The 26,989-nt window shown below is 39.3% G+C and overlaps 1 protein-coding gene across 1 annotated transcript in view; it reads left to right on the forward strand.

Annotated features, from left to right (window-relative positions):
* Positions 1-26,989, forward strand: part of LOC124154268 (protein sickie) — a 1,153,386-nt gene that overhangs the window by 847,006 nt on the left and 279,391 nt on the right. The window contains exons 21-25 of the mRNA XM_046527895.1: positions 1,219-1,450; positions 2,412-2,580; positions 3,817-3,956; positions 6,330-6,445; positions 11,393-11,547. Of these exons, the coding sequence (XP_046383851.1) occupies positions 1,219-1,450; positions 2,412-2,580; positions 3,817-3,956; positions 6,330-6,445; positions 11,393-11,547 (812 nt within the window). The remainder of the gene's footprint in view (positions 1-1,218; positions 1,451-2,411; positions 2,581-3,816; positions 3,957-6,329; positions 6,446-11,392; positions 11,548-26,989) is intronic.

Here is a 26,989-nt window from a genome sequence, read left to right on the forward strand (position 1 = left end):
GCCACTCCCTGTGATGATGAAGTCTGACTATTTTTTAATTACCATTTGAGCTAGTTATTTTTTGTAATATTTCAGAAAATGAAGGTCAAAAAGTTATTTTGTCAAGTTGAACTTTGGAACTTACATAATTCCTAATTTTTATATTGTTTTCAGTAGAATTCAATGATATTTGACATATTTTGTTCAATTTCAATTGTCTTAAATGGTATACAATGTTAAATAAGGTTTGAGCATGTTGGATGCTAAATGTTTAGTAATTTCTATTGGTATTAGGAAATTCTATGTCATTTTGCCTCATTAGTTTGGTATGGCCTTTAATATTATCCCAGAGCACGAATATCTTTATTAAAAAGTTGTGTTTCAAGTGTGCATAAGCAAGGTCATACTTGATATCTGTGGAAGATGTAATGTTTCAGGTGAAATTGATTTGCAAAATATCATACAGTGCAACCTCGATATAACGACACCCCACGGTGCACTAATAAACACTCGCTATAGCGAATTGTCGCTTTACCGGAGGTGGAGCAAATAATAGCCAATATACCCGTTGCGAACAGATATACAGGAACAGGAGTGGTGCTGCGACAGATAAACATCTATCCGATAAACGTAAGCATAAATCCAGACGAAAGGCGATGTTTTTTTGCATCACTAAATTTCCTTACTCAAATAACGACTAACTATTCAAACAATTTATAAGCGCCGCACTGAATAAAAATCATGCGATGCATTGTTTTGTCAATCATTATATTTATCGAACGACAGTTTACCACATAAATTTGAGACTGAGCACTCCATTAACTTCATTTCTAACAGATCGCTAGCAATTACAGAGGTTAAGGAGTCTTGATGAAAGTCTTCCGGCGGTGAAACCCTCGCTATGGCGAAAGCCAACACCGAAAGGGTCTCGTAAAAACGAATTTTTTAACACGCTTATTATAGGGTCAATTGACGGTGCATCGGCTATCTCTCGTAATAGCGGGGGTGTCGCTATAGCCCGTACTCGCTTTAACGAGGTTCCACTGTACATCATTTAATTCACTCCTTACACTGACATTGGTCTCCTTGCTTTTATTGTTTCTTTTTAATGCGTACCCCCTTGTGGGCTATGGTCCAGTAAGTGATTTTGTGTTAATAGTATTCTTTTCTCCTCCGTGTTCTTTTTGTGAATTTTTCCCGAATGTCACGTGTGTTTTTGTTCATCTGTGGTGCCTGCAGCTCCTCTAACGGAAGCAGAGAGCTTGGAGTCACTCAGCTCAATGTCGTCATCTCTGGCATCGCATCACGGGGGCGGCGGTAGCAACGTGAATGCCCACGTTCCTCATCACCACAGGGGCAGCCTCACTCATGCCAGGTTGATGGTCCACCAACGAGATAGTAGCAGTGGCGTTGGCACTGCGTCTCCAACTCCCTCTCAACAAGCCGCCCTTAATCGAAGCAATAGTATTAGGTGAGTAGTGGCAATCTGTTTTATAAGATTATTTTCTTTGAGTCATCCACCACCTACAAATATCTCATTGCTAATCATCCATGAGGATGGAAATAGAATCTTTTGGTTTAAAATATTTAAAGTACCTATCATTATACAAGTCAGGAAATATGAATGCCCATATTATTAATAAAATTATGGTTTTCTTTGACACTATGGCTACAGTATTTTTTTAGGATTGACTTTATTTTCTTGGCTCATCTTAAGAATAACTGTCATGCATAAATAAAAATTACTTTCATACTTTCCTTGAGGACTTTTTGTTACCTTTACATTTTCCATGGTGTATACTTCCGAAAATCATATTCAATTTGTATCAGGGGAGATAAACCACTGTTTGCTTAACCTTTCTTCAAATTGTGTGATTTCTATCATTGTATGTAATAGTTTGTGGAAATTTGTCCTCGAAAATAATCCTTCTGCTTGGGATGTTGTAAAACATATTTTTAATTGTTTTTGCACATATTAAGACTAAATAGCCTCCAAAAAGCACGCATATCACTTAATGTATGAATTTTCTTGCTCAAGATGAGGTGCAGGTGAAGAGCTATGGAGCATTTTATTTTTTATCACTCATTAGTTTGCTTCATTTCTTCCAAAAATTGGGAAATAAAATTTTGCTTTTACAAAGGCACTGAAGCACATTATCGCATTTTTTTTCTAATATTAATTTTTTATACTTGCAACGTTCTTTTGTTTCCTTTAAACAATTTTTGAGTTGAAATCAATCGATTCGGCTTTGCAAAAATCCATGTCAAAATCAAGTTATCAAGGTTGTTTATTTTTCATTTCAATTTTTAGTTATTATAATGCCATTTGCTTACTTATTAATTTATTATTATGTATTTTTCAAATTATTTTGGCAGCTAAACATTACCTTAACCCTAGATAACCCTCGAACATGGTAACTTTCAATTGGCAGGTCCACTAAGTCTGAGAAACTCTATCCATCCATGCTGCACAGGTCGTGTGAAGAAGAGGGCGTCTCGTCATCGCCACCACCAGCATCTGTTTCCGACAACATGCATCACTTCGCTCCAACGTCTCCCTCAGCTTCCTCCACTACAACAAACACATCGGGCCCCACCCAGGTGAGTGTGATCAAGGAAAAGAATTTCTTATAGATTACTCCTCTGCTGTCTAAAAAGACAATGAACTTTGATTTATTTTTTGATGTGCTTATTCTTGCCATTTTGGGAATTTATCTCTTCCTGGCCCTCCTTAAAGGCTTTTAACCACCTCAAAACTTGTGAGTAGGACAGAGTATGGTCCCTGTAAGCCTCAAGAATTATTTTGTTTGTCTCTTCAATAGTTTTTTTTTCAGTTTAGCACAAAACTTAAACTGCACAGATAATTCAATTGCATTACTTTTGGAATGCACCCTGTATCTGTAAGACAAATTTTTATGCATGAAGTTTTTTATTGTGATCTTCTGCATGATTTGAAATACTTAGGACATCTGTTAATCTGTACCATTGCAAATTATTCTACTACAGCTCGTAGACTATCCTCCCTTTTAAGAAAGAAAGAATTTACACCAAAATGATAAAATGGAGGTGGGAGAGTTGCTAAGAAGAAAGAGTTGAGCATCAAAATACATACGTTTTTCCATTGGTAGCCCATATGCACATTTCTATGGAAAGTTGATAGCCCTTGAATTCAAATGAAATTGTGGCTGGGAGAGATTGTGTGGGGAATCAGAATCGCGGATGCATAATTACATTTATCTCCATGGCTATGCCTGGTAAGAGTTACCTCTCTGATTAATTAAAAGTGGTGGTTTAAGTAAAAGTAAACTGACCAAGAAACCTTATAATGGAACACCACACAGTTAAGAATGAGTCGGGGAATTTCCTTCCTTAATTGTTTAAAATTCACTATCCATGCAAAAAAAATCAATCGATGGGCCGCTAACTCTTAATCATAGAATGCATTCCTACTTCTTGCATAATTTCCTGTAGTGGTAGGGGTAACCTTCTTGGTGTTAGTTTATTCCTGAGATAATTGTGAGAAATGAGAAGGGCAATTTAATAAAACATATGTACATAGCACCTTCCGAATAAACCACGAAGCTATTGTTTTTGTATATGTGTGCATTGTTTGTATTTTTAGTTGAAATAATTATTAATGATCAGAAATTTGCACATTTTTGGAAATATATGTGATTATTTCTTTATCATAAAATGCAACTACATATGTATATGATTTGATAAAGCAGATACATGTACGATACACTTTTCATTCAGCTGATAAATTGGCTTGCCACTCTAAGAATGTTTCTACGAGCATCAATTAGTATTATGATGCCTCTTCTGTCCTGTCTTCAGGGTCACCATGCGAGGTCAAGTGCAGGGGGGGATGGGGTGATGGGAATGCACCAAGGCCACCATCACCAGCACCACCACCACCACCACGCATCGCAGCCCACCAGCCCCACACCCAGCCAAGTGTCTCAAGGAGCATCCAGGTCAATACCCATATTTCCATTCCCATGTGCATATTGTGAACAAAAAAGAACAAACACAAGCCTAGAAATAGATATTGGAATGTAAAAACATGGATGCGAACCAATATATTGCAGCTACGTATGCTTTTGCACAAATTTCTTAACAAGCATTGAAAGAGTACTAAAAGTACACATAATGGTATTATTTTTGGCTTCTCATCTTGAGGCATTGTAAAATTTATATGCTAAAAAGTGTGCATGAGAATTTCAAATTTATAAACTTGCTCAAGTCAATTTGAATGAAATAGAAAAAAACATCATGAAGATTGTCTTGCTCAAAAATCAAATGATAATTGCATTTTATTACATACATATTAAAGAACAGATAGAGTGAGCTCTACAGCCTCAATAGTGATAAAGAAAATTAGTCTCCAATGGTTGAAATGCGAGGGATCATGTCTCAGGTACAAAAAATTACAATGTCGGAACTAAGCTGGAGCAGAAGGATGGGCAGCAGTGACGAACCCCAGCCTATGAACCAGGAACCTCTCAAAAGCACTCTCTCAACTTGAAGGAAACTTAGTGAGAGTTGAACAGGACTCGCTAAGGTTGCCTTAGGGCCGTATTCTTAGTGGACCCTGTAGGGTCAACCAACCCTGGATACGTCATCAGCCCCTACATAAACCGATCTTGCCCGACATACGCCACATCAAGCCCTACATATGGCAGTTTCTGGAACTATACGGGCCCTACTTGATGTAGGGTACCCAAACCAGCCCTACACCCTATAAAAACATGGTGGCCAAATATTGTCTGCTGATCAATTTGATTGAAGAATCTACGTTCCAATGAATATTGAGGGAGACAAGCTCACACAAACCATTTTAAAATGTACAGTAACACAGCGGAAAGGTTATAATACTACCACATTATAGCCACCAAGTTAAATAAATTATAAAATTGAGTGAACTAATAAGAACGATATAGCGGTATACATGCACCTTGCTTCTACGAAAATATAATAAAATAATTTTAACGTTTGGCACTTGGTATACTTTTGGGAAACCAATACTTCATTTACGTATAACCATAGAAAATGAATTTTCGTACCACTATTTGCCACATAATAAACTTAACTACGGAAGATGAAAGCGAATGACGAACCTTGATGATGCAACGTAAGTTCCCACGTCAATGATCATATTTGCTCCGTACTTATTACTATCTTATACAGACTGCTTTTGAATTAATTTAAAGACAATGAGGTTCTACTTTTGGCTTGATATTAGAGTATTTGTAGCGAAAATTAAGGTACCGACATGACCTGGCGGTCGACGCCAATTGTTTATTTACCATGAGCCGTTTCCCTAAAAATACGCCCGAAAATTATGGGGCGTCTTTTCTTAGTTTCATAGTTAGTTTCCATTACGCCACTAGAGTGGAAAATTGGCGCTAAGCCATCATCTACGTCATCTCAGAGAACTTGACGATGGAATTACCCCTCACCACTTATGTAGGGTCGACTGAGAAACGCATGTAGAGGCCTTTTGTTATGTAGGGTCGGATATGTAGGGTCGACTGAGGCCCTTAGTTGAGATACACTGGTACACACAACACTCACTCCTTGGGCATTTTCTCCCAGAATCGAGCCCAAGGAGTGAGTGTTGTATGTATGTGTGTATGTGAGTGGTATCTCAACTAAGGCAACCTTAGCGAGTCCTGTTCAACTCTCACAAAGTTTCCTTTGAGTTGAGAGAGTGCTTGTAAGGAGTTACTGGTCCATAGGCTGGGGTTCGTAACTGCTGCTAATCCTTCTGTTCCAGCATAGTACCTACATGGTAATTTTTTTTAACTGTGACCTGATCCCTAGCATTTAAACCAATGGAGTCTAATTTTCTTCTTCCATACCTTTTATTGTATCTTGTATTATTAGCAGCATAAGGTCTGATGTGAACATTTAATGCCTTCTTCATGCATTTATCTGATAATTGCTCTGATATTGGCCTAGAAATCCTTTTGTTTGATGAAATTTAGAAACTTTTTCTCACATGAGTACCAGAAACTGCTTTTGTCCTTGAGCAGGAAATATATCTAGATTCTTCATCAACTTCTGTCTCTCTGAGTCATCTCGGTGAAAAGTAAGCATGTCATCATATTCTTTGTAGTCCATGCATATGTGAGTGCCAAGTGCATCTGGTATGTGAGGAGAATGAGATGCGTTTCAAGAAAACTCTGCTTTTGTGCCATGTCCTCTTGTCTCACTGCATGAGAATGATTAGTCACGCCACCGTCTTTCTCTTCAATCTTGTGTTGTCTCGTGTGCCTCTCTCTCTTCCCTCTCTCTATTAGCCCTTAATGCATGCCCTTGTTGTTATCTCTCTCATTCTGACATAGGTTTAATTTCACATTGTCATCAATAACCTCCTCTGCATCCAGTCATGGCCTCAGCCGGACCGGGATGTCTCCATACACAGGGATGATGGGCAAGATGGCACCCAAGGAAGAAGATGGTGAGTCATGCTCTTATTTTTTTTATCTCTTTTTAAGTGACATGAAAGAATCTACTTGGTGAGCACCAAAAGTTTCTTCCCAAAATGTACTCCAAAAGTGATAGGAATTAAATGTTTGGCTTGCTTTCTAAATAATCTCCTCCATGGTCCATTCGTGGACATCCATTGGATGTCTTATGGTGGACTCCCTATGGATGCCCATAAGTCCCACTTGTGGAAATTCATTTGATGTCTTCTTCAGGATTTGGAAAGGAAGGGTATTAATCTTGAACTTCTTTTAAATGTTTCATCAGTACCTAGTTGAGTAGATTATTAAAATTCTGATTTAAGCATAGTGGGACTAGCCACGGTGACAACTTTCTGGGTGACTCCTGTAAAAGTTATCACTGTGGCTAGTCTCAGCATACTTAAAGTAGTCAAGAGCCTCTTTGTCGTCAAAGTTCCGGCTTTGCTCTCTGGCTGTGGTGCATGATTTGGACTGCTTGTGGAATCATATGCTCAGCAGTCCATGTGTACCATCTTGTCCGGTATAGCCCACAAATTTCCACAGGGGAGAATGACGTCTCCGTAGCTTAACTGGCTAAAGCACTTGACCGAAAATCGGGGGATCCGGGTTCGAATCCCGGTCAATGCGAATGATTTTTTCCCTGTGGATTACTAAAATTCCTATTAGCCAGATTTTCTATTCAATAAATTGAGGACCGTTTTCACCAGGTAGATTTCTTGAATGTTTGTGGTCCACAACAAACTCTTGTAGACAAACTTAAATAAATATGAGACTGTACGTCATTGCATTTTCACATTAAGCATATCTTTGTTAAAATCACTTACTCTGTTGACAGTCTGTTTCACCATCTTGCTGGAAAGTGAAGGGATGAAACGGACTGGCCTTAAGAGTAGTAAAGCTTCAAATTGCTTGAAAGGTGAAATGGACCGCAAACTAATTTTTTATAAAATTTTCGGACGTTTTTGATGTTGAAAGTAACATCAATGCAAAGAGTTTGACAAAAATGAAACTTTAATACAATGTGGCCCAAATATTTTGCTTTGGGCAATCTAATTTTCAAAATTTTTCAGTGCATTCTTACAGGCTTTCGCCACATTCATTAATTGCGCCGAATGCGTGTATATAGTTTGTAAACCTACTTACTCTCAACAATTACAAGTCGTGGAGCCTTGAGATGAAAATTTCTGTCCTCCTATTCAAGTTTCCTGCATGAATCAGATATTGTCATTGTGCTAGTAGCAAAACCTTATTCTTTTGCTTTTACGTTTGTTGCGAAAGCACGCTGACTCAATCCTGAATTTCTAAAATATGCTATTGTATTTGTATTGTAGATTCCGGCCTAGAGGAATTGTGCTTTCACAGTAAACATACAATTTTTAAAAAAGTAAGCCTATAATTTTAGTGCAATCATAATGTCTGATTACTTATTAAAGTTTAACTCAAGTCGACCAGATATCTGCGTAAGCAACACATTCAAGAAATGCACTTGGTAAAAAATGGTTCACAATAACATGAATAAACTCTGCCTAATATGAATTGTAATACTAAACAATCTACTCACATGTTCAGTGGTTGATACCCTTCTGAGAAATCTATAAGAATTCCACAAAAGGCAAGTAAAACACCGCACAGTCAGATGACCATTTATTCACAACTCAATGCAGATATGTAATTGTGACTGTATTTGGGTGACAGTAATACACATGACACTGGTGACATGTTGCCGGTAGACATCTTGTATCATTGGTAATCGATTTCCGATAAAGTTGATTGTAGTCGCTAGATCGATATTTGTAAATAACGGGTTCCAAAACAGTTTCAAAGTCGGCCTTCAGGAATCAGAAAACCCAGGCTGATGACTTGAGAGAAATCTGCTATTGGGAGAAATGCACCATTAAGAAATTGTATATTCAGTGGCGCCGACTCCATGGGGCTTGAGGGGGCTCGAGCCCCCTCAAAGATTCGTTTGGGGGGGCGGAGCCCCCTCAACAATTCATGAAAATAATTAAGTTATATTATGCTTTGTGAAATCACAAAAATATATTGGTAATTTTTATTTCCCATGTTTGACGTTAGATACCTTTTAAAATAAATTCAACAATGTATTAAAACAAATAATTATAAGGTTAAGCAGGTTAACTGAATCAAGTGGTGTGAATCATGATAGTGTTTCGGTGCTGCGACACACTTTGAAATTAACCTCTTCCCGGGGCAAGACCTCCGATATGGGCCCCCCCAATATTTTTTATAAATCGGCGCCCCTGTGTATATTCATATAATTTATACTATTACAATCTATTTTACATCACGTCCATTGAATGTGCTTCGATGGCCTCCATATGGATGTCCCTGCAGTGACCTTAATAGGAGATCATTTGAATGGCATCCTATGGATGTCCCTGTAGTGACCTTCACAAGATGTCACTTAAATGGCATTCAATAGACATCCAAAGGATATCCACAAGAGACTTCTAAATGTCAAATGGACGTCCATTGGACATTTTGCAGTGGCTGGGTGGGTTGCAAGTGCTCCCTTGATCATAAAGATCTGGCCATCGGCTATCATGAGTTAAGACCTTGATTTCTTGGAAGAATAAGTTTTGAACTACATTATTCTAAGATTTCTTCCCAAAGTACAGGCTTAATTGGATAAGTATTCAGGCTGACACTTATGTCAGGCTATCAATTATGTAATCTATTAATATGTTTTGTATTTTTCACGTAATATATTTTGTAACAATGCAATGGAGCATTTGTTTGTGGATGCAGAAACAGAAGGTCTTTTGAGATGCTCTGTAGTGTGGCCTTATGAAGTTTGTAGAGAAAAAGACCATGGTGATCTATGGGTTAAAGCCACTAAAATTGGGCTCATTTCAATGATAGATTAAGATGTCTTCTTTCCTGAGTTTAATATTGCAAATGCTCCTTTACATGACGGACACTACTCATCAAAATCATTTAAACGAAGTTTAAAAGAGAAGATGTTTTTTTAAAAATGCTTGTAAACAAAAGATGATAAGTATCTTTTTTGCCAAGCCATTTTGATTTCAGCAGCATGGTGGAATGTATTCATATTCTGAAAAAAAGCTATAGCTCAAATTGTAAGCAGTGTGAGTCGAGAACACTTTCAAAATTTCTGTGCTTATTGGAAACTCCAAAGTTCAATCAGTATTTAGCTCCTCCTCCATTCTTTGTTTCACCAGTGTTGTGAAATATATGTATATCTCAATCAATGCCTAAGGTTGCCATTTTGGTGCATAGTCAAATTGATTAATTGCAAAATTGGCTTTTATAAAAAAAAGCTACATCACCTACTTAGTATGTTATTGTTTTGAGATTAGTTTTTGCTCCGTTCAATCCTTGTAAGACTCTTTTCTAATTTACATATGGCCAATTATGTATTTGGAATGAATATTGAGGCGTTTCTAGCTGCATTCCAATCACATAGTATGTGCTTTCAGTGGGCTGGGGCCTTCTCCTGAGAGAAATTATGAAAAATGAGGTGCCTCTCTCAACTGAAGCAATTGCGTAAACCAAAGCAAAGAATTTTTTTGTAATGAACGTGAAATCTCAATATATATGTCATGGTATTCCATGGGAAAACACAATTCCCCTCTGCTAGTTCCAGAAAATAAATCAGCTTTAAAACTTTAAGTGCTTACCTTGCTTCTTAAATTGGTGTCACTTTCACATAAGAAGAGTGTTTTATTGTGCATAACGTTGAAACGCTTTCTTGGCTTTATCATTGAGAAAAAGTGATTATGAGTTGTTAGTCTGTGACTACTAGTAGCTGTTTGAATCTAACAGCACTGGTCAATATATGTTCTCAAGTTGTCTGTGAAACCTGTCTCTAACTGGTCAATTTTCACGTATACTTGGTAAATTATTTATTTCTTGAAACTGATTAATTGCTGGTCCCCAGTATTTCACTGGTGAATGCATCCATCATTGATAATATTTAAGCTATTGCCTAGTGTTGCTAAAACAGACCACTAGAGGCATGCATGCTTTCATCAGTAACTGGTGACAATTTACCAGGTTCTCTACAGAATTTTTTCATATTGGTATGCTTGAAGAAGAAGGTATGATTTGATTGTGTATTATTTGTAAATACTAAGGATAAATAACAGTTGAGGGTAGTAAAGAAAAAGTCAAAAAGACAGATAGAAAATCCAATGCTAATTTAGATCAGTACTAGCTGACCCGGCGAACTTCGTACCGCCTAACAATCAATGAACTTACAGTTTAGTATAAATAAGGATAACAAAATAAGGATACAAATTCAATAAAACTACGTAAATGAGTATCAAAATTGCTAGTCAAAAAGACTTTCTTTATTGAATCTACATAGGGTGGATCGGAGCACGTATACGCAGATTTTTTTCAATGAATGTTCTTACGTTTTAGCTTAAGAAATTTAGGGAATTGTGGGCATATTAAGCAGTTAATGAAAAAATAATTCTACGCATTCAGTTGTTGGCTATTTGTGTTATTAACCGTAAAAAAAATGTTTGTAGGTCCAAGTCCGTTGCGTAAACTTGGCCCGTTCACGGGGCAGGTTAGAGAATACCAATGTGTCCATCAGATTTGCATGATTTTGGAGATTTTGTGTATGATTATCATAAAAATTCCAAGGATGGTTTGACACATATTTACAATTTATCTCTCGTATCATAATTCCAACTGTGGCCTGGAGGTGGGCTGAAACACACTCTGTAATAATGGCTATAGCTACCTGTATAATAATGGTGAGCTACTCATATTTAATAAAATGAAATTGTTTCATCTTAATTAACATAATAGAGCCATTTATAGTTCAGCTACTGTTGTTTCTTATGCTTAATGTTTATATATTCTTATAGTAGATAGTTTGTTTTGTGCTCGTATTCCATAGTGAATTTTAATGTCAATTGAACTTTGCCTTCTTTTCTATTACTCAGTCCATGGGTCCTCCCTAAGCTTGGTGTCGAGTGCATCGTCTTCATTGTACAGTACGGCCGAGGAGAAACAGGCTCACGAGATCAGGAAACTGAGGCGGGAGCTGGGAGAGGCTCAGGAGAAGGTGCTCACGCTCACGAGTCAGCTGTCAACCAATGTGAGTACCCCTGCCTCTATGTATTCCTCTTTTCTTCTTCATGTGACATGCAGAGCAGTTCGCGATTATCAAAACTAGACAATTTGTCAAAATATGTGAAGATTTTAGCTAATCAACATCCTAAATGGTGAAGCCATGTGATGGTTTTATCAGTGCGTCGCTTTAGCAAAAACAAACAATTTGCAAGGTAAAAATTTCAATGTATGTATCAAGCATGTCATCAAATACATTCGGAAGTTTATAGCTAGTTTCAACTCATTGCCCCTGAATACATGCGCCACACTTTGACACTTCACATAACTGCATGGTGATGGGTTGGGACGTTCTGGCCAGCGCCCAGCGGCTACAAATACGAACTTCTCGCACTATTTTTGCGTGTTTTTCCAACACTTTCGATGTATGCGATTGAAAAACACTTTGGTTAATTAGATGTACAATTATAATTGAATGGGTATTTAATTTTTTTTCCTTTGTCAAATATTTTTGGGAGGGGCGGCGTCCGAGAGTCCTTATGGGCAGGCCTTGACTGGTTAGCATCCCATGAACACTCTTCGCTGGAATTGTTCGTGTGATATATACTCGTTGCGTCCGTGGGCCATCGAAAAGAGTCACCTTTTAGTTTGACCACCCCCTCAAAAGGAAACTATGTATTGTCATCTCCACGCGCCTCATCTCATCTTTCCTCCACCCCTCTCTCTCTCTTCTATCCCGCCCTCATCTTCCTTCTTCCATTTATAACAAAACGAAACCGATCTTCATTTGTTCTGCTCTTCTCGCCCATAAATACTCTATTTTCTCGCCCTCGTTTCTTCTTATGTGCAGCTGAGGTCCGGACAAACAATGCGAAGCTCTTCAATGCGTAATATACCTATTCTACGCACTCATCTCTTGCTCTATGTATCTTTTGCCAACCTTTCCGATTTTCTCGACTTTTCTTCTTCGTCATTATACAGATGTGGCGTAAATCTTTTGTTCTCCTCATAATGGATATGTCATGTGTTTTGGAAGCGGGGCTTTGGGTATTTATATTGATTTTATTGCAAACAAGTATTTGTTTTGAGAAAGAAGGGGAGTGAAAATTTTCAAGCGCGCGAAAACGCGACGGCTAAGTAGGAATGATGGGAAAAGTCCGTGTGACGATTTCTGACTCCAGCTGTCGGCGTGTGAGGTGAGGTGACCTTGGGGCGAGGCTTGAGCGCTGATACGACGCTGGCTGCTAGCAGGTAGCGCTTGGCTTAAATAAGGATTATTAATACCCCATCAAACGAAGGAAACTGTCCGACCATAGGTATTTTTAATTTGTGATTATTAAGAGATGTTTCCCTGAATTTAATTTTCAGTTTACCTTAGTTCACTTATGCGTTCACGTTTGAGCTTGTCTCTTTTTTTTTTAAATAACCGGTAATGATGCAATTATACATTGAATGTGGCGCAGTTATCTCCTTCATAATTTTATACGCTTCGTGTTTCTCCACCGTTACATGCTGCTGGTTGTGTGGCTTTTGCGAAGAATGTCTATTCACTATTTTCTTTAAGACATGGCTATGATATTTCGGAACGCTTAAGTTAAAACATATCGTTCTAAAGGGTATTTTTGCATGAAGGCAAGCAGATATAAGGAAGTGATTAGCGTATTGGCTTGCATGGAGTATGTATGGCGTACACAGAACTGATGAACTAAATGTTATGGAGCAGAGACGGATTAGTGTGTTTATATACTATTTCATGACTTTTCCCCTCAACTTTACGTGTATTACTTGTGATATTTTCTTATTGCAATACTTATTTATTTTCCATTAAACGTAATAGTTGTTAAATTTTAGTAAAACATTAAAACGCTTATACTAGCGCTTTCACGAAAATTATTTTTTCAGGAAATCCTCAGTTTCGTTAAAATATCTAGTAGAAAAAAGTTCATCCTCAAAAATGAAATATTATGACTTTAAGCCGTGGATTTGAGTATTTAAACCGATGTATCGTCTTAAATTTGAATGCAACGTAATCGGAAGCATATCTTGTGGTGCAGCACATGTCTCAGTATTTGGGCAACACCTCCATTCTGACTTTCGCCAAAAATAAGGCGACAACAATCAAGTGTCGGCCAGTCAAAGTGTAGTGGTCCGTCCATCCACTTCCCGTCGTGACCCTATTGCTGAGCTCTCATTAGTTTTTATCAACCTCCCCCCTTCCGCTTCTGCGCGTAACCGAGTCGACGGCTTTGCGGTCCGATTGAAGGTCGTCGTCGGCGGCGGTTGTCTCATTCCCTGCAGCCCACGGGCTTCTTTTTCCCCTTCCCGCGCGCAGACTGCGACTCGAGTGCGCATCCGTTTGGCGACGCACGCGTTGCATAATCAGGCGCACGCGCTGAATGCTGCGGCGCGCGCTTCGGATTAGCATCGGAGCTCTTCTCAAGCGCGGGAGAAGCTGTACATTGAGCTTTATGGTTGGTATTACATGCTGATCATGGTACATAAAGTGCTGATACATGGAACAGCAAATGCTAAAGAACCCTTTCTTACAGTTGAATTTTTAACGGGGGAAGCATTGGAGGCCAGGAACGTAGACATGAGGTAATTCCGAGAGCAGGGTATATGAAAATCCTCAAGACTTAAATTATGAAGCTATCGTTCGAAGACTCCTTTTAATACCTGAATTATTCATTTTAATTACATCAGAAGTTCCAAAAAAACGAGGTCAGCCTATCTGGTGAGGTGAAAAGTTGATAATTTTAAGTGATTCGCAGAGCGACAATGAGTCCGATGGGGTGACATCGGACGACGAGTCTTTTAAAATTCGTTTTTTCTGATACATGAAATCGATGTTATTGAAATTAAAAAAATATTCTCCTCAATCTTGTCATTATCCATCATTTTACTTCATCTAATGTGACCTATCAAATACACGGAGGCCAAAAATGAATAAGCGTGAGTATTTTTTTCCGATTTTGGTATCTCACAGACTATGCTGATGGTCGCGGGTTCGAATCTCGTAACTTTTCTGTCGTAAATTCTATCATGGCTTTTAACTACAATTTATTCATCTTTTACCTAAAAATATACTGTTGTAAGCTCTCCATGAACACCAAGTTATCGTCAATCGCAATGACATCTATATCAAAATTTTCTACAAATTTTTTAAATAATAACATCTAAAAATATGCTAAAAATGAAGAGATCTACATCTACATCTACATAATACCCCGCAAGCCGCCTAAAAGGCGTGTGGCAGGGGGTGTTAGGACACCAGCCGTTTACAGCTATTAAAAAAAAAAAAAGAAGAAGTGCTCTAACGAGGTTGGGACAAGCGTTTATTAAAGTCCTTTATTGTTCGGGGGAAAAACGAATTCTTATATCTATCCGTTCGGCTAAAAATCTCTCTTAATTTATCGCTTCTGTCGGACCTGGAAATATAGTGTGGCTCTAAGATTATGTTCTCTGTGTCGCTCTTAAATATATCCATTCTCAATTGCTCAAGCAATCTAAGCCTAGCGCGCAGCCTCCGAGTCTCCAACGGCTCCCAGCCTAATTCGCTTAACATCTGGGTAACACTGTCTGTACGCCCGTAGCGGTTTTTGACGAAACGCGCAGCCTTCCTTTGTATCTTATTCAGCTCGCGGATTAAGTCTTTCTGCACTGGATCCCATACACTCGCTGCATATTCAAGGTGCGGTCGGACGAGAGCGAAATAGCACCTTTCTTTTACTTTCTCATCCGAAAATCTTCCCACAATACGCTTGACGAATCCTAATTTCTTCAGGGCTATGCCGCAAATATTCTTTATATGAGTTCCCCACGTGAGGTTCGAGGTTATCGTAACTCCCAGGTACTTCACTTCGTCTGTTGCCTTTATGTTAATGCCATCCACTGCATAAACATTGTTAGTGTTGGACGAATTCCGCAAAAAATGTACCGCCATGCATTTGCTCAGATTAAGTTCGAGTCCCCACTCTTGACTCCACAAATGAACGTTGTTTAAGTCCGATGATAGATTTTCATAGTCAGAGTGATCACTAATTTCGCGGTAGATGACAGCGTCGTCAGCAAATAAACGTATTTTACTGCTAATGCGGGAGCAGAGATCGTTAATGTATATAATGAACAACAGGGGGCCGATTACGCTTCCTTGTGGAACACCTGATGTAACTTTTACAACATCAGAGCTAATTCCGTCAAGAACTCGTCAGAACACAAGAAGAGATATCGTAAAAATAATGCCAAAATCAGATTCAGACGATCAAAATCAGTGAAGGACTTCCACTTTTGCTGCTAATTTAGGTAAAATTACGACGCTATTAATTTTGGCCAGCTTATTTCGATTTGGGACCACTGTGCGTCGTCGGGCTCCTATCGCGGCGGCGCCTCCTTCCTTTCTCCTTCCTGCCCTCCCCTCTTCTGCGGTGCAGAGGTAAAAAGCTCGCGCTTATAGGCCATGCCCCAGGAGTGTATCCTTGCGAGCCCGCCCTAGGAGTCTCGTTCCATTTGTATCGATGTCCATGGACGTAAAATAGCCCGCAGAATATATAGCCAATGGCGTACAGAGTGTAAACTAACATCTAACGCACCCTTCACGAAACACGACTGTTTTTAGGAATATATCTATATTGTTAAGTGAGGGAAACTTGCAAGCATGAGGTCAGCTTTTGGAATCGATCGCTTTAAAACGAAATTCTTCATTCACAGATAGAACCATTCCACTGTATTCCGTGCTTTCAAATGAGTTGGTCTGGGAGAAATGCATGGAGAAAGTGAGGTATCTATCTTGGGGTCTTGTGATGCTTAATCGGACACGTTATCCCTTGCGCCTGTGGGGATCTTCTTCACGTTCGAAGAATTAAATCGTTAAAATTTGTGCTGTAGCTGAGCGATCAGTAAAAATATTCAGTGTCAAATGTGGCGGCTCATACTGCGGCGCCTGAAAATCTAAAAATAGTGTAACAATAGAAGTTGCCGAGAAGTCATTCAAATAAGCATGTCGAGTGGAGGGAGGGGATATCATTTGAGACGCAGTTGTATTTTTCCACAACCGACATCCCTTACGCCGTTGCTCGTGTCCCTCGTATTTCCCGAAGGCGTCAGAATCCCTGAATGATTTCTTATTCACGCCGTGCCATTGTAAATAATTCATTTGGTATCCAAGTCAGGGTTTAAGGCAAACATTTCGTCACTCGCCATATTTTTCCTCTCGCTTGGAGAACGTAAGCTGATTCCGAGAAAGTTCTCTTGTAGAGGATCAGGTCACTCCATCGCGTGGTGGTTAACCGCTTTTATCAACTGCCTCGACAACTCGGCGATGAAATCATGGTTTATATAAGAGTATGCAACGATGATTTTAAATATTGACTTTCGAGGCCATTGATTGCAAGGTATTTGCAATTTTTTCCAAGGTGAAGCCATGCCATCATTTCGAAATCCTTTTGTATATAGGTACGTAAGTATTGCGCAAATATCTCTCGATCATCAATTTATTTTCTGTAATGCATCTGAAAGCTGTACGTCACTTCAAAATGAGCTACAATGGAAAAATTATTGAACAATAATCGGCTTTACCTGCAATGCTGAATGCTGACATAATTTGCATTCGAAAATCGCATATATTGATATTACATGCAAGATTTTTCAAACTTGTTGTTTTTGCAACCTGCTGTTTGTGCGCTATAATATCTGGGTTCTTGGGTAACTTGGGTCCGATCACGTCTTTTTTATTGTGATTGTGTTTTATTAAATACTTCATTAACTCTCCATTTAAAAATTTTTAATTACCGTAGATATACCAGAAGGTAACCTGGACAACGCAAATTAAACAATTTATCGTTTTAGCAATTCACAATGCTCATTCCATTAGAAAAGGTCACACTTAATTGAGTGGGGAGGAAGCCAAGGGTTTGAAAAGATTTCTTTTAGCTAAACAGAGTTTGTTGCATAAATTAGGTAAACAAACAAAAAAGATCAAATAAATATTGAGTAGTGCAATTGATTTTCCACTCAATGTCAGCACAGAACAGAGACTCACTCGTATTCCTTGTCAACTAGGTTTTTGTATATTTCTTTTAACAATTAACGGTACCTAACTCTGTTTATTAAAAAAATCACTTGTACCCGTTGGCTTCTCAACCCCTCCATTGTTCTCCGCTTGTCGTATGGAAACAACCAAGAAAATTGTGCAAATGATCGCGTGTGGAATCTCTGAAAATGGCAGCCTGCTTTCCGTTTTCCCTCCTCCACTTTTTGGCCATGCGAGGACGGGAAGACACTACGCTGCCTTTTCTGTCTGCATCCCACGGCGTCCCCGACCACCTCATCATCATCTTGAGCATTCTCTCTTCGTCCTCAGTCTCGTTAAAGTGTCCCAAACAAAGCTCTTGCCCCAGAGAGAGAGAGAGAGAGGGTGGTTGGAGGATTTCGTTAAAGACGAAGCGAAGGGGGGAGTCAGCGAGATGCTTCTCGGCCAGAGGGAGGGAGGGAGGATCAGGAGCTGAGGGACTCGGTTGAGAATGCGTTGTCGTGGGTGTTTGCGGCTGGCCGTCTCCTAGACGACGGGCGGCATTAATAAGGAAGCGAGGGCGGAGCACAGCGCCGCTAGCCAGTCCTTTGTTTCCTTTCATTCCGACCCGTTTCTGCTTCTCGCATTCACATGGATGGCGAAGATCGTATGATAAATGGTGACCAAAATGGCAGGATTTTGCGCAGTGCTGAAAAAATTATCGCAACCTCGAAAGTGTTGACCTTACATAAGTGTCAGGAAATAAATTTAGCTTGTAGAGGAATCCTTAGAATTTTCTTTAATAAAATTAAAAGTTGCTTCTGTTGGCTAAACCTCCTTTTCTCAGGCTTTTGGCCGAAATTTTTTAAACTATTATTCCAACGTTTCATCGAGAAGTTGGGGTATCGATATGGGACAAAATGGAAGAAACAGATTCCATAAGTTGTTGTTTATAAAACTTACTCCTAGTACTGTAAACTGTGCTTGAATAAAACTAAATTGCGGAAAAGTGAAATGCTAAATCATAGCATTGAAAACTCGCGTTGTAGGAGGGAATAGATAATAAGGTAGTGAAAGAATGGGAATAAGGATGGATGGATGGCGTCCATCGATAGAATCGCGGGAGGTGAGTCTAACCATGCCTCACTTGATGAGGAAATATGGAATATGTATGAAGAGTGATGTTAGGGAGGAGTATTGTTTTGTATTCTTCGATGTAATCCCACCAGTCTAGCTGTATATTGTAGTCATTTTTACCAGAAACTGGGAAATGCTTAAATGGAAGTTGGTAATTAACTGATGAGAGAAAGTGAAGAGCTGCCCTGGCCATTTTATGCCGAGTTTAAGTTTTGTTGAGTATGAAATCCGATTTTGATGAATCCTTTTAACGACCATTAAATTAGCGGACTAATATTCTTAACTAACCACTCTACTGTGACTAATCATTTTCAAGTTGATTTTACGGGCTCATGCCTCATTCACATTACGATTGTTCCAGCGATTATCGGAACCATCGCGTATTCACACGACGATTGTTAAAACCTGTGCTGCCCTCTAGTGCTGACATCTAAAGTGAACGGGAATTGACGGTTAGCAAAGCTGTTGAGGTATGCAGGGACAAGATATTACTGTATTCAACGTGTATTTACCGAATAATTTTTCTTCCGCCCATATTCTTCCTTCCTAGGACAAATCCATGTAAAAAATAGAGCTTCACGAGCTTTTCGTCTTTCTCTTGTCGCTTCCGTTTCCGGTCTCCCAGCGCCTAACCATCGTAAAGTGGCAACGTTCAGAACTACGTCAACTATTATCAAGACATGCATTCACACGGCTAGTTCGGCCAACTATCGTTGGGACGATCGCTCGGACAATCGTAATGTGAACGAGGCATTAGCGAGTGCAAAGACACTTTCGGAAGGAAGGAACGGAGACCAGCGCAGTAATTCTGTAATGGGAAACGGGCACATCCAAGAGGGCTGTTTGCCCTTCTAATGAATCATTCAATGAGTCAATAATTACTCGAGGATGTAAAATTGACACTGAACCGTTTCCCGTGGAATTGAGCTCTTTAAGTGAACCGTTACTCGCGCACCGTTGACGGTCACTTTTGAACTTCCAAAGAACGCCCGCTTTTTTCCTAAATCTGTGACGTCATCCGAGTTTGAACCCAAGTTCCGAAATGGAGAATGGATCAACGATCATCCTTCATCGATGCATTAAACTCGATTTTGACTTTATTTTGACGGTGAATTTTATATCTCATCTATATACTTTTTATCTCTATAATGTTGCTCTGTTTTACCATTGAAGTGCTTGCTTGCAAGTGTAACGATTCTGATTCCTGGCAAATAACATTGGAGTTCTCTCAAGGCCGCTTTTCACAGTGAATGATATTTCGAAAGATCATTCGAATAACCATCATTTACCGTGTATAGCGGAAATTTCCTGCATTCGAATGTAATTTCAGGCATGTTCTAATTTGCTTGAATGATTTCCGTGAATGACATGTTCGCATGGCGTCCATCTTGCCATTGGCACCACCTCAGAATTTCAAGATCATACCTATATAAAAATTTTGGAAGCATAGTAACACATGCGATAGCACAAATAATTAATATTTACTTCGAAAGAACGTAAATTCATAAACATAAATTCTCTAAATAGGGTATTTCGGGAATAACATTCCGGATTTTTGAAGTTCAAAAACATCGTTTTATCCTCGATTCCGTCTATATTTTGTTTAATTTACAATTATCAAACTATATTTAATGATTTGAACGCTGAACTTGGGGTGAGAGTCCCAATTAATAACAAAATCTCTGTTTATTCGGTGAACACATTCCAACGAAAAGGAGCGGTGACATCATATTGGCCCACCTAGGAAGTCACAACCTCACAGGGTTGCCTATAAGTCAAGGGGGCAAAGCATAAGCTATAAAAAAAATAAATATTAATAAGCTATAATAAAAAAATATTATAGCCTATGAATGTCACAGTCCACTTTTTTCCCTTGCATCCATATTTAAAGAACAGTGAATTCTCTGTGGTGAACAATTTTGGTACTCATAAAGCCTTTAACTGTAATTGCGCACATAATCCCACATGATATATTGAGAACTTTCGTAGCCTTACGGTAATGGGGAAGTAGCAAGCTATGAGATAACACTGAGCCAACTTCATTGTGGAAAGTATGAGGATGCTGAAGCGCAATCCTTCGAAAATAGAGCAGGTCCCTTTATTTATCTCCTCCGGGTACCTTTCTTCTCTCGCACAGGAATGACCTTTGTTCGACTGCATTGTGAAGGCTATGCACCCGAAGCGACCCCAAACATAAAAACATATTGTTGACCGGCCGTCACCCTTGTGGAGCATTAGCTTTAAGCGTATTGTGTTTTTTTACTGGAGCTGGGCGCTGCGGCGTCAATAAGGGACTCGTCTCCATAAGGTAGGATTGTTATAAGCGAGAAACTACGTGCAGTTTTGCCCCAAATTATTTTTTCACATACCTTTATGTACTGAAACGGAAGGGAAAAGACCGGGGAGCCATTAGTAGAGTGAGTTTCCTTATGATCGTGTTCTAGAGCGTACGATCTTGAAGCATAATCATCGTTGCTCTGCAGCGAAAACAACTTATAATGTACTTCGTTACGGGATCACAAAACGCACGATTTATTAAAATGGTTTTCCGCTATCATTTCGTACCGTTCTTATCTCTCTAATTACTTAGTACGTCATACCCCACCGAAAGTCAAAGCAATACAAAAATATATTCAAGCGCACATGTAAACGAAGCATTCCGTCGTCTGCGATTTGCAAAGCAAATCATGTGGTCAGAAACGGTCGGAAAGGTCGTTAGAATCGAAATGCACTATCGATAGCCTCACCAATACGCTTCATATCTGCGCAGAAAATTCGCCGAAATCATTCACCGTGTATAGCGGTACCGACGAATGAATTTAATTCCAATGATCATTCGAAAGATCTTTCCAATGAAAATTCACCGTGTAAAGCGGGTTTTAGAATTTTAGTCAGTTATGGATAGGAAATCCATCGTTCAAGTTTAATGGCAGTAAGTATTTATTACCAGCGGTGATTTGATGAAAGAAATTATCTTGACGATCAATACGTTATGTCCCTTTGTTTAGAAAAACCTTCTTTTTTCATTTTGGATAAATAAAAAATATGTATTGCTTGAATTTTTAGGAAAGGATTTTATAAATACAATATAATCGCGTATTCATTCACGAGGAAGGAATTTCGCAATCCCTTTTCCGTTTTAATTTTGCGAAGCAAAAATTGATGGTGATTATTTATTTATCTGACCTGTTAAAATGGAAATTATTCCTAGGGTATGCTAAGCGTTTTCCCATCGTATCTTAATATTCTCGCCGCTGTCCTGAAGGGTGAGGGGAGACAGAGTGACGGATGTAAGCCGTCCGAGAAGGACAAGTTTTTGAAGACGCCACATTTGGAGCGTTTTGGGAATTGTAGGCGGGGGTCTTCTGTTCAAGGCTGAAAAGTTGGGGTTGGGAGGGGAGGGGGAGTTCCTTTGGGAGGCAGTCGGACGTCGGTGGATGCTGCTTCGGAGACGGCATCTGAGTGAGCGGAGGGCACGATGTGATTCGACCGTTGATTAATTACTGCAAGGATGTTCGCAACGGTTCGATGTTACACCCAACCCTTTCCCTCGCTTCCCGCTTTCCTCTCTCTTTATCCCATCTCATTTTCTCCTCCTTCTTTGTTTCTTTTCACTCTTGGCCGTCTCCTCTTAACATTGTGTGCGCCTCGCGCGTTTCTTTTGTTCCCCTTGATTATTTTTGCGGCTCTTCACCGTGGAAGCATCCATAAGTGCTCTTCTAGAATAGCAGAGCCGCGAGGAATGCTCGTTAACTGTTAGTACGAGTCGGCGACGGTCATTTGTTATTGGGGCGGGAAATTGGTGAAGAACAGGGAGGGCGAGGGAATTTTGATCGCCTTTCAAATGTCTTCTGTTTTTTCTCGTTCCGTGTTGTCATGTCCTCGATTTTGCGTGTGTTGTCAACGATTATTGGTCACCAATGTCCGCTCGTTAATCGCTGCGTCCATCTCTAGACCTTGATGAGGAGCTCATTCACGTTTTCACTGTCAGATTGAAAGGATGATGTGTAATTCTGAGGTCGATCATCTCTGTTCAATGAATGCCAGGAAATGTGTAACTGATTTTCTGATCGCCACTTTATTCATTTTGCGATTGGAGAGTTAGGTGTTTCTTCCCGTTCGACGGAATTTCTTAAAAATAATAGAGGCATTGGGAGAGATATGTATGTTTTCCCCCCTAACACGACTAATTTAGCGCTAATGGAGTCATGTTTCATGCCGTGAAAGAAATATAAATACAGCCTTTTTACTGCAATATTTTTTATTGGATGATGGATATTTTATTCACCACTCTTTGGAAGCTCCCTCACCCGTTGAGAGCAATTTAATATTTACAATTACGAACTGTAAAGCTATAGAAGAATTCTTCAATACTTTGCTTTTCCACTTAATTTTAATGCTGCAATGTTGCAAAGTATTGAAACATCAGGTAATGACTCTCTCGATAGTAGTAATCGTTACTTGTTTACTCTCCTAAATTATTTCACCGTTACTCTAATCCAATTAACTTCTGATATATTTTAAAATAAATTTTAAAAATGAAAGCTTCTGATATTATAGACTTTCCAGAATATTCTCGACGTGACTTGGAAATATTTTTTACTGGGAGTTATCAGCTAAAGCAGAGCCTATCATATTTAACTGAGATTCTGGATGAAAACAATAAGCTGAAAGTAAGCTCTTTTCATAGGATATTAAGAGTGTCAGTGCCATCTAGTCATAAAAATAAGACGAAGTATAATTGCTTTATAGAATATATATTAAATGGGATCGGACGAGACAGTATTTTACGATATTGCTGCGAATGTGCGACCGGTAATCGAACAGTAGGGTGTTGCGCTCATGCAGCAGCAATTATTTATTATTCAACCGATGGGCGTTACCAAGATAAAATTGCAAGACCGGCCGAGATTTTATCCAGAAATTTTCAAGGAAAATATTATAACATGCATCAATTAAGATTCAGAGGATGACGAGTAAAATTGTTTAGTAAAAATTCCCCAAAAATCCATGTTTGAGCAGATATTGTTCACAATTTATTTTTGTTATTTGGATTTTTTTGTTCGTAAAAAAAATTTGGTTAAATAAAGTTGGAAACTTGAGCATTTTGTACTTTTCATTTCAGCAATTGCCTAATTGCCAATTGACCTATGATAAAATCCTAAGGGTTAAGCGGAGGTGGGGTGGTCTCAATGATTTTTTTAAAATTTGGATTATCTGACTAGTAGGTCCTCGAGGACGCTGAATACATCTCGTACACTTCCCAATTAAATCTATTCTTAGTTTTGAAGGAGTGCTGGTGATATGACGCGTCTAAGCTTGTGTCTTGGGACGCCGCCCGAGCATGCGCAGAAGTACGTATCTAGTGAGTTGACATCGCCGCGCCGCCCGGCGGCCGTATAATCTTGGTGTTGCAGAATACCTTGTTTTGGTGACCAGTTGACTTAATATGTGTAGATTGTTTTATAGAATGAGTGATTGGTACGCAAATAGGCCTAGTTGTAGTTGAGCTAATCGAGTTAGTGATCGTTTGTGTTTTGGTGTTATTGAATGTTTTCAATAACACTAATGAGTCATAATGGTCTCGTCTGTTTCCAACGGTGTGAATTTTATTATTAGTGATGGAATTAAGAATTCAAAAACTAAATGAAGAAGTGTCCAAAAACCGTTACGTAATAAGTAAATTGATAGATGCCAATAGCATATTTCAGCTTTGGTATATTTAATAGTATTTTTTAATCGAGCTTTATAGGAAAAAAAGGTATTTTCTTTGAAAAAAACGCTGCGTCCATCTCTAGACCTTGATGAGGAGCTCATTCACGTTTTCACTGTCAGATTGAAAGGATGATCTGTAATTCTGAGGTCGATCATCTCTGTTCAATGAATGCCAGGAAATGTGTAACTGATTTTCTGATCGCCACTTTATTCATTTTGCGATTAACTAATGACATCAAAAATTTAATACCTAGATAGCCTTAAAAACTCACTAAAATACACAAAATATTCAAAAATACTTACCCCCCCGGCGGAGTGTGTCCCCCCTCCCCCCCCCCCCAGCATTTGACTCACGAGCCGCCACTGGATGTAACACCTCGTTGTTCGCTTTCACTCAGCGGTCCTTAAAGCGACGGAAAATACGGATGTGTTCAATTATATTGAAAGTGAGAGGGATTCCTCATTAAAACTTACGCGGGCGTTCGTCATTTTGATTAAAAGCTTTTTGGGCAATGTCGCTGCGTCAATGTTTTGGCGGCCCCGACTTTTCCCGACCGAATTTTTTGCCGAAGTGAAATCGGGATCCGTCAGTGTCGATGTTTGTAAGCCCTAAACCCATTCACATGTGTTCGGCGGGTGGCAACACACCTGGAGAATCATCTGGCGTGATATTCGCGATTTGTAGCCATCATTGGAGCTAGCCGTGAGAAGGGACTGATGAAATGCTGTCGTGCTGTGGAAGCCATTGGAAGGGAGTGAGCTGCGATCGGTGGGCGCTTGAAGGAACAATGGGCCCGGTTAATTGTCCGAAAGGGTAGTGGAGTGGGGCAAGATGATTAAGCAGGGCGCAATGAGCACGGGGGCGGATCACATTTAAATGCGGAAACGATATCGGGAAACATGTGCTTCACACGCCCTCCTGATCAACGCTTTTCCTGATTGGCTCATCACTTCAATTCTCTTGTGGTTTGGGGCGATGGCTGCGCCAGCTACCTCTCCTTTTTTTCTCTCATGTATTGACTCAGGGTCATTATTTTTAGCGGATTCTGTAGTTGAGTTCCAGCCCAAGCTTTTTACTCAAAGGTTGGTGTAGTATTCCTGGAGACGACAGAATTTTCCATTGCATTTATCATTCGTTCGTTCCTTACGATACTACGCAATGCTTAGTAAGAAGAGGTTGCTGAGGAAATTTAGTTGGTCCTAGTTCGGGACTTTTCAGTTTTTTAACCTAGCAGTTGAATGCAATTTTATTTGGAAATAACAATTTTTTATTTAAAATGAGAATGTTGAAATTTTTGAGGTTGAAGAAGTAGAGGATATGTGTGTGTGCTGTGAATTCTATGAAAATACCTCATTCATAGAACTCGAAAGCTGAAAGTTTCCAAGTATGCAATTGCCATTCAATGTCTTACATTTTAAGCTTTTTTGCTACATGTTGTGGTCCTAATTACCTACATCTACATCTACAAATTACCCTGCGAGCCACCTCTAGGGTGTTTGGCAGGGGGTGATCAATCACCAGCATGCAGCATGCATTTGGACTCCCACATGCACACCACACCGTCCAAGAAACGTCCCGTATAATAACAAACTATACTACTATATGCTGTTAGAAATAGAATATAGAATAGAAATTCAGAAACATGCAGTAAGTTTTACATAGGTTAGTAGGCTATACTACAAGTCATGCAATCTATTTACGCGTTCTATTGCTGCCGTTATAATCTCTTATTGATCGTGGAAAAAATGACATTCGGAATCTGTCTGTTCTGCAATCTATCTCTCTTATTTTATTTATATGATCTGATCTTCCGTAGTACGTTGGCGTCCGCAAGATATGGTTAACTTCGTCAGAAAAGACACTGCTCTTGAATTTATCTAAAAGGTTTAGTCTATTTTTCAATCTACGGTCCGACAGAGATTCCCATCCGAGTTTATGTAAGAGGTCAGTTACACTAACAAGACTATCGTAACGACCTTTCACATACCTGGCAGCTCTTCTTTGCACGCGTTCTAACTCTGCTATTAAGCCTTTTTCATGAGGGTCCCAAACACTGGCAGCGTATTCCAAATGTGGTCTAACGAGGGAAAAGTAGCTAATTTCTCTCACTTTGTCGTCGCACTTTCCTAATATTCTTTTAACAAAACCCATTTTACGATTAGCTTGACCGGTTATTTCTCGAATATGTTTATTCCACGATAGATCATTATTGAATCTAACCCCTAGATATTTCACAGATTCAACTGCCTTTAACTGCGTGCCCCGAATGACATAGTTACGCTGTAGGGAGTTATTCTTCTTCCAGAAATTCATTACGACGCATTTTTCCAAATTTAATTCTAACTGCCAAGCATCGCACCAATCTTGGATAGCAGCAAGGTCATTCGTTAGTTCATCTATATCTTTGCTGGAACGAATTTCTCTGTAAACTACAGCGTCGTCTGCAAATAATCGTAACTTACTCTGCACTACTTCGCCAATGTCGTTTATATAAAGAAGGAATAGGAGTGGGCCAATGACACTACCCTGAGGAACGCCAGAAGTCACTCTAACCTCATTGGAGACTGCACCGTCTAATACTACTCTTTGGACGCGGTCGCTCAAAAATTC

The sequence above is a fragment of the Ischnura elegans genome, chromosome 1, assembly GCF_921293095.1.
Source record: "Ischnura elegans chromosome 1, ioIscEleg1.1, whole genome shotgun sequence".
NCBI lineage: Eukaryota > Metazoa > Arthropoda > Insecta > Odonata > Coenagrionidae > Ischnura > Ischnura elegans.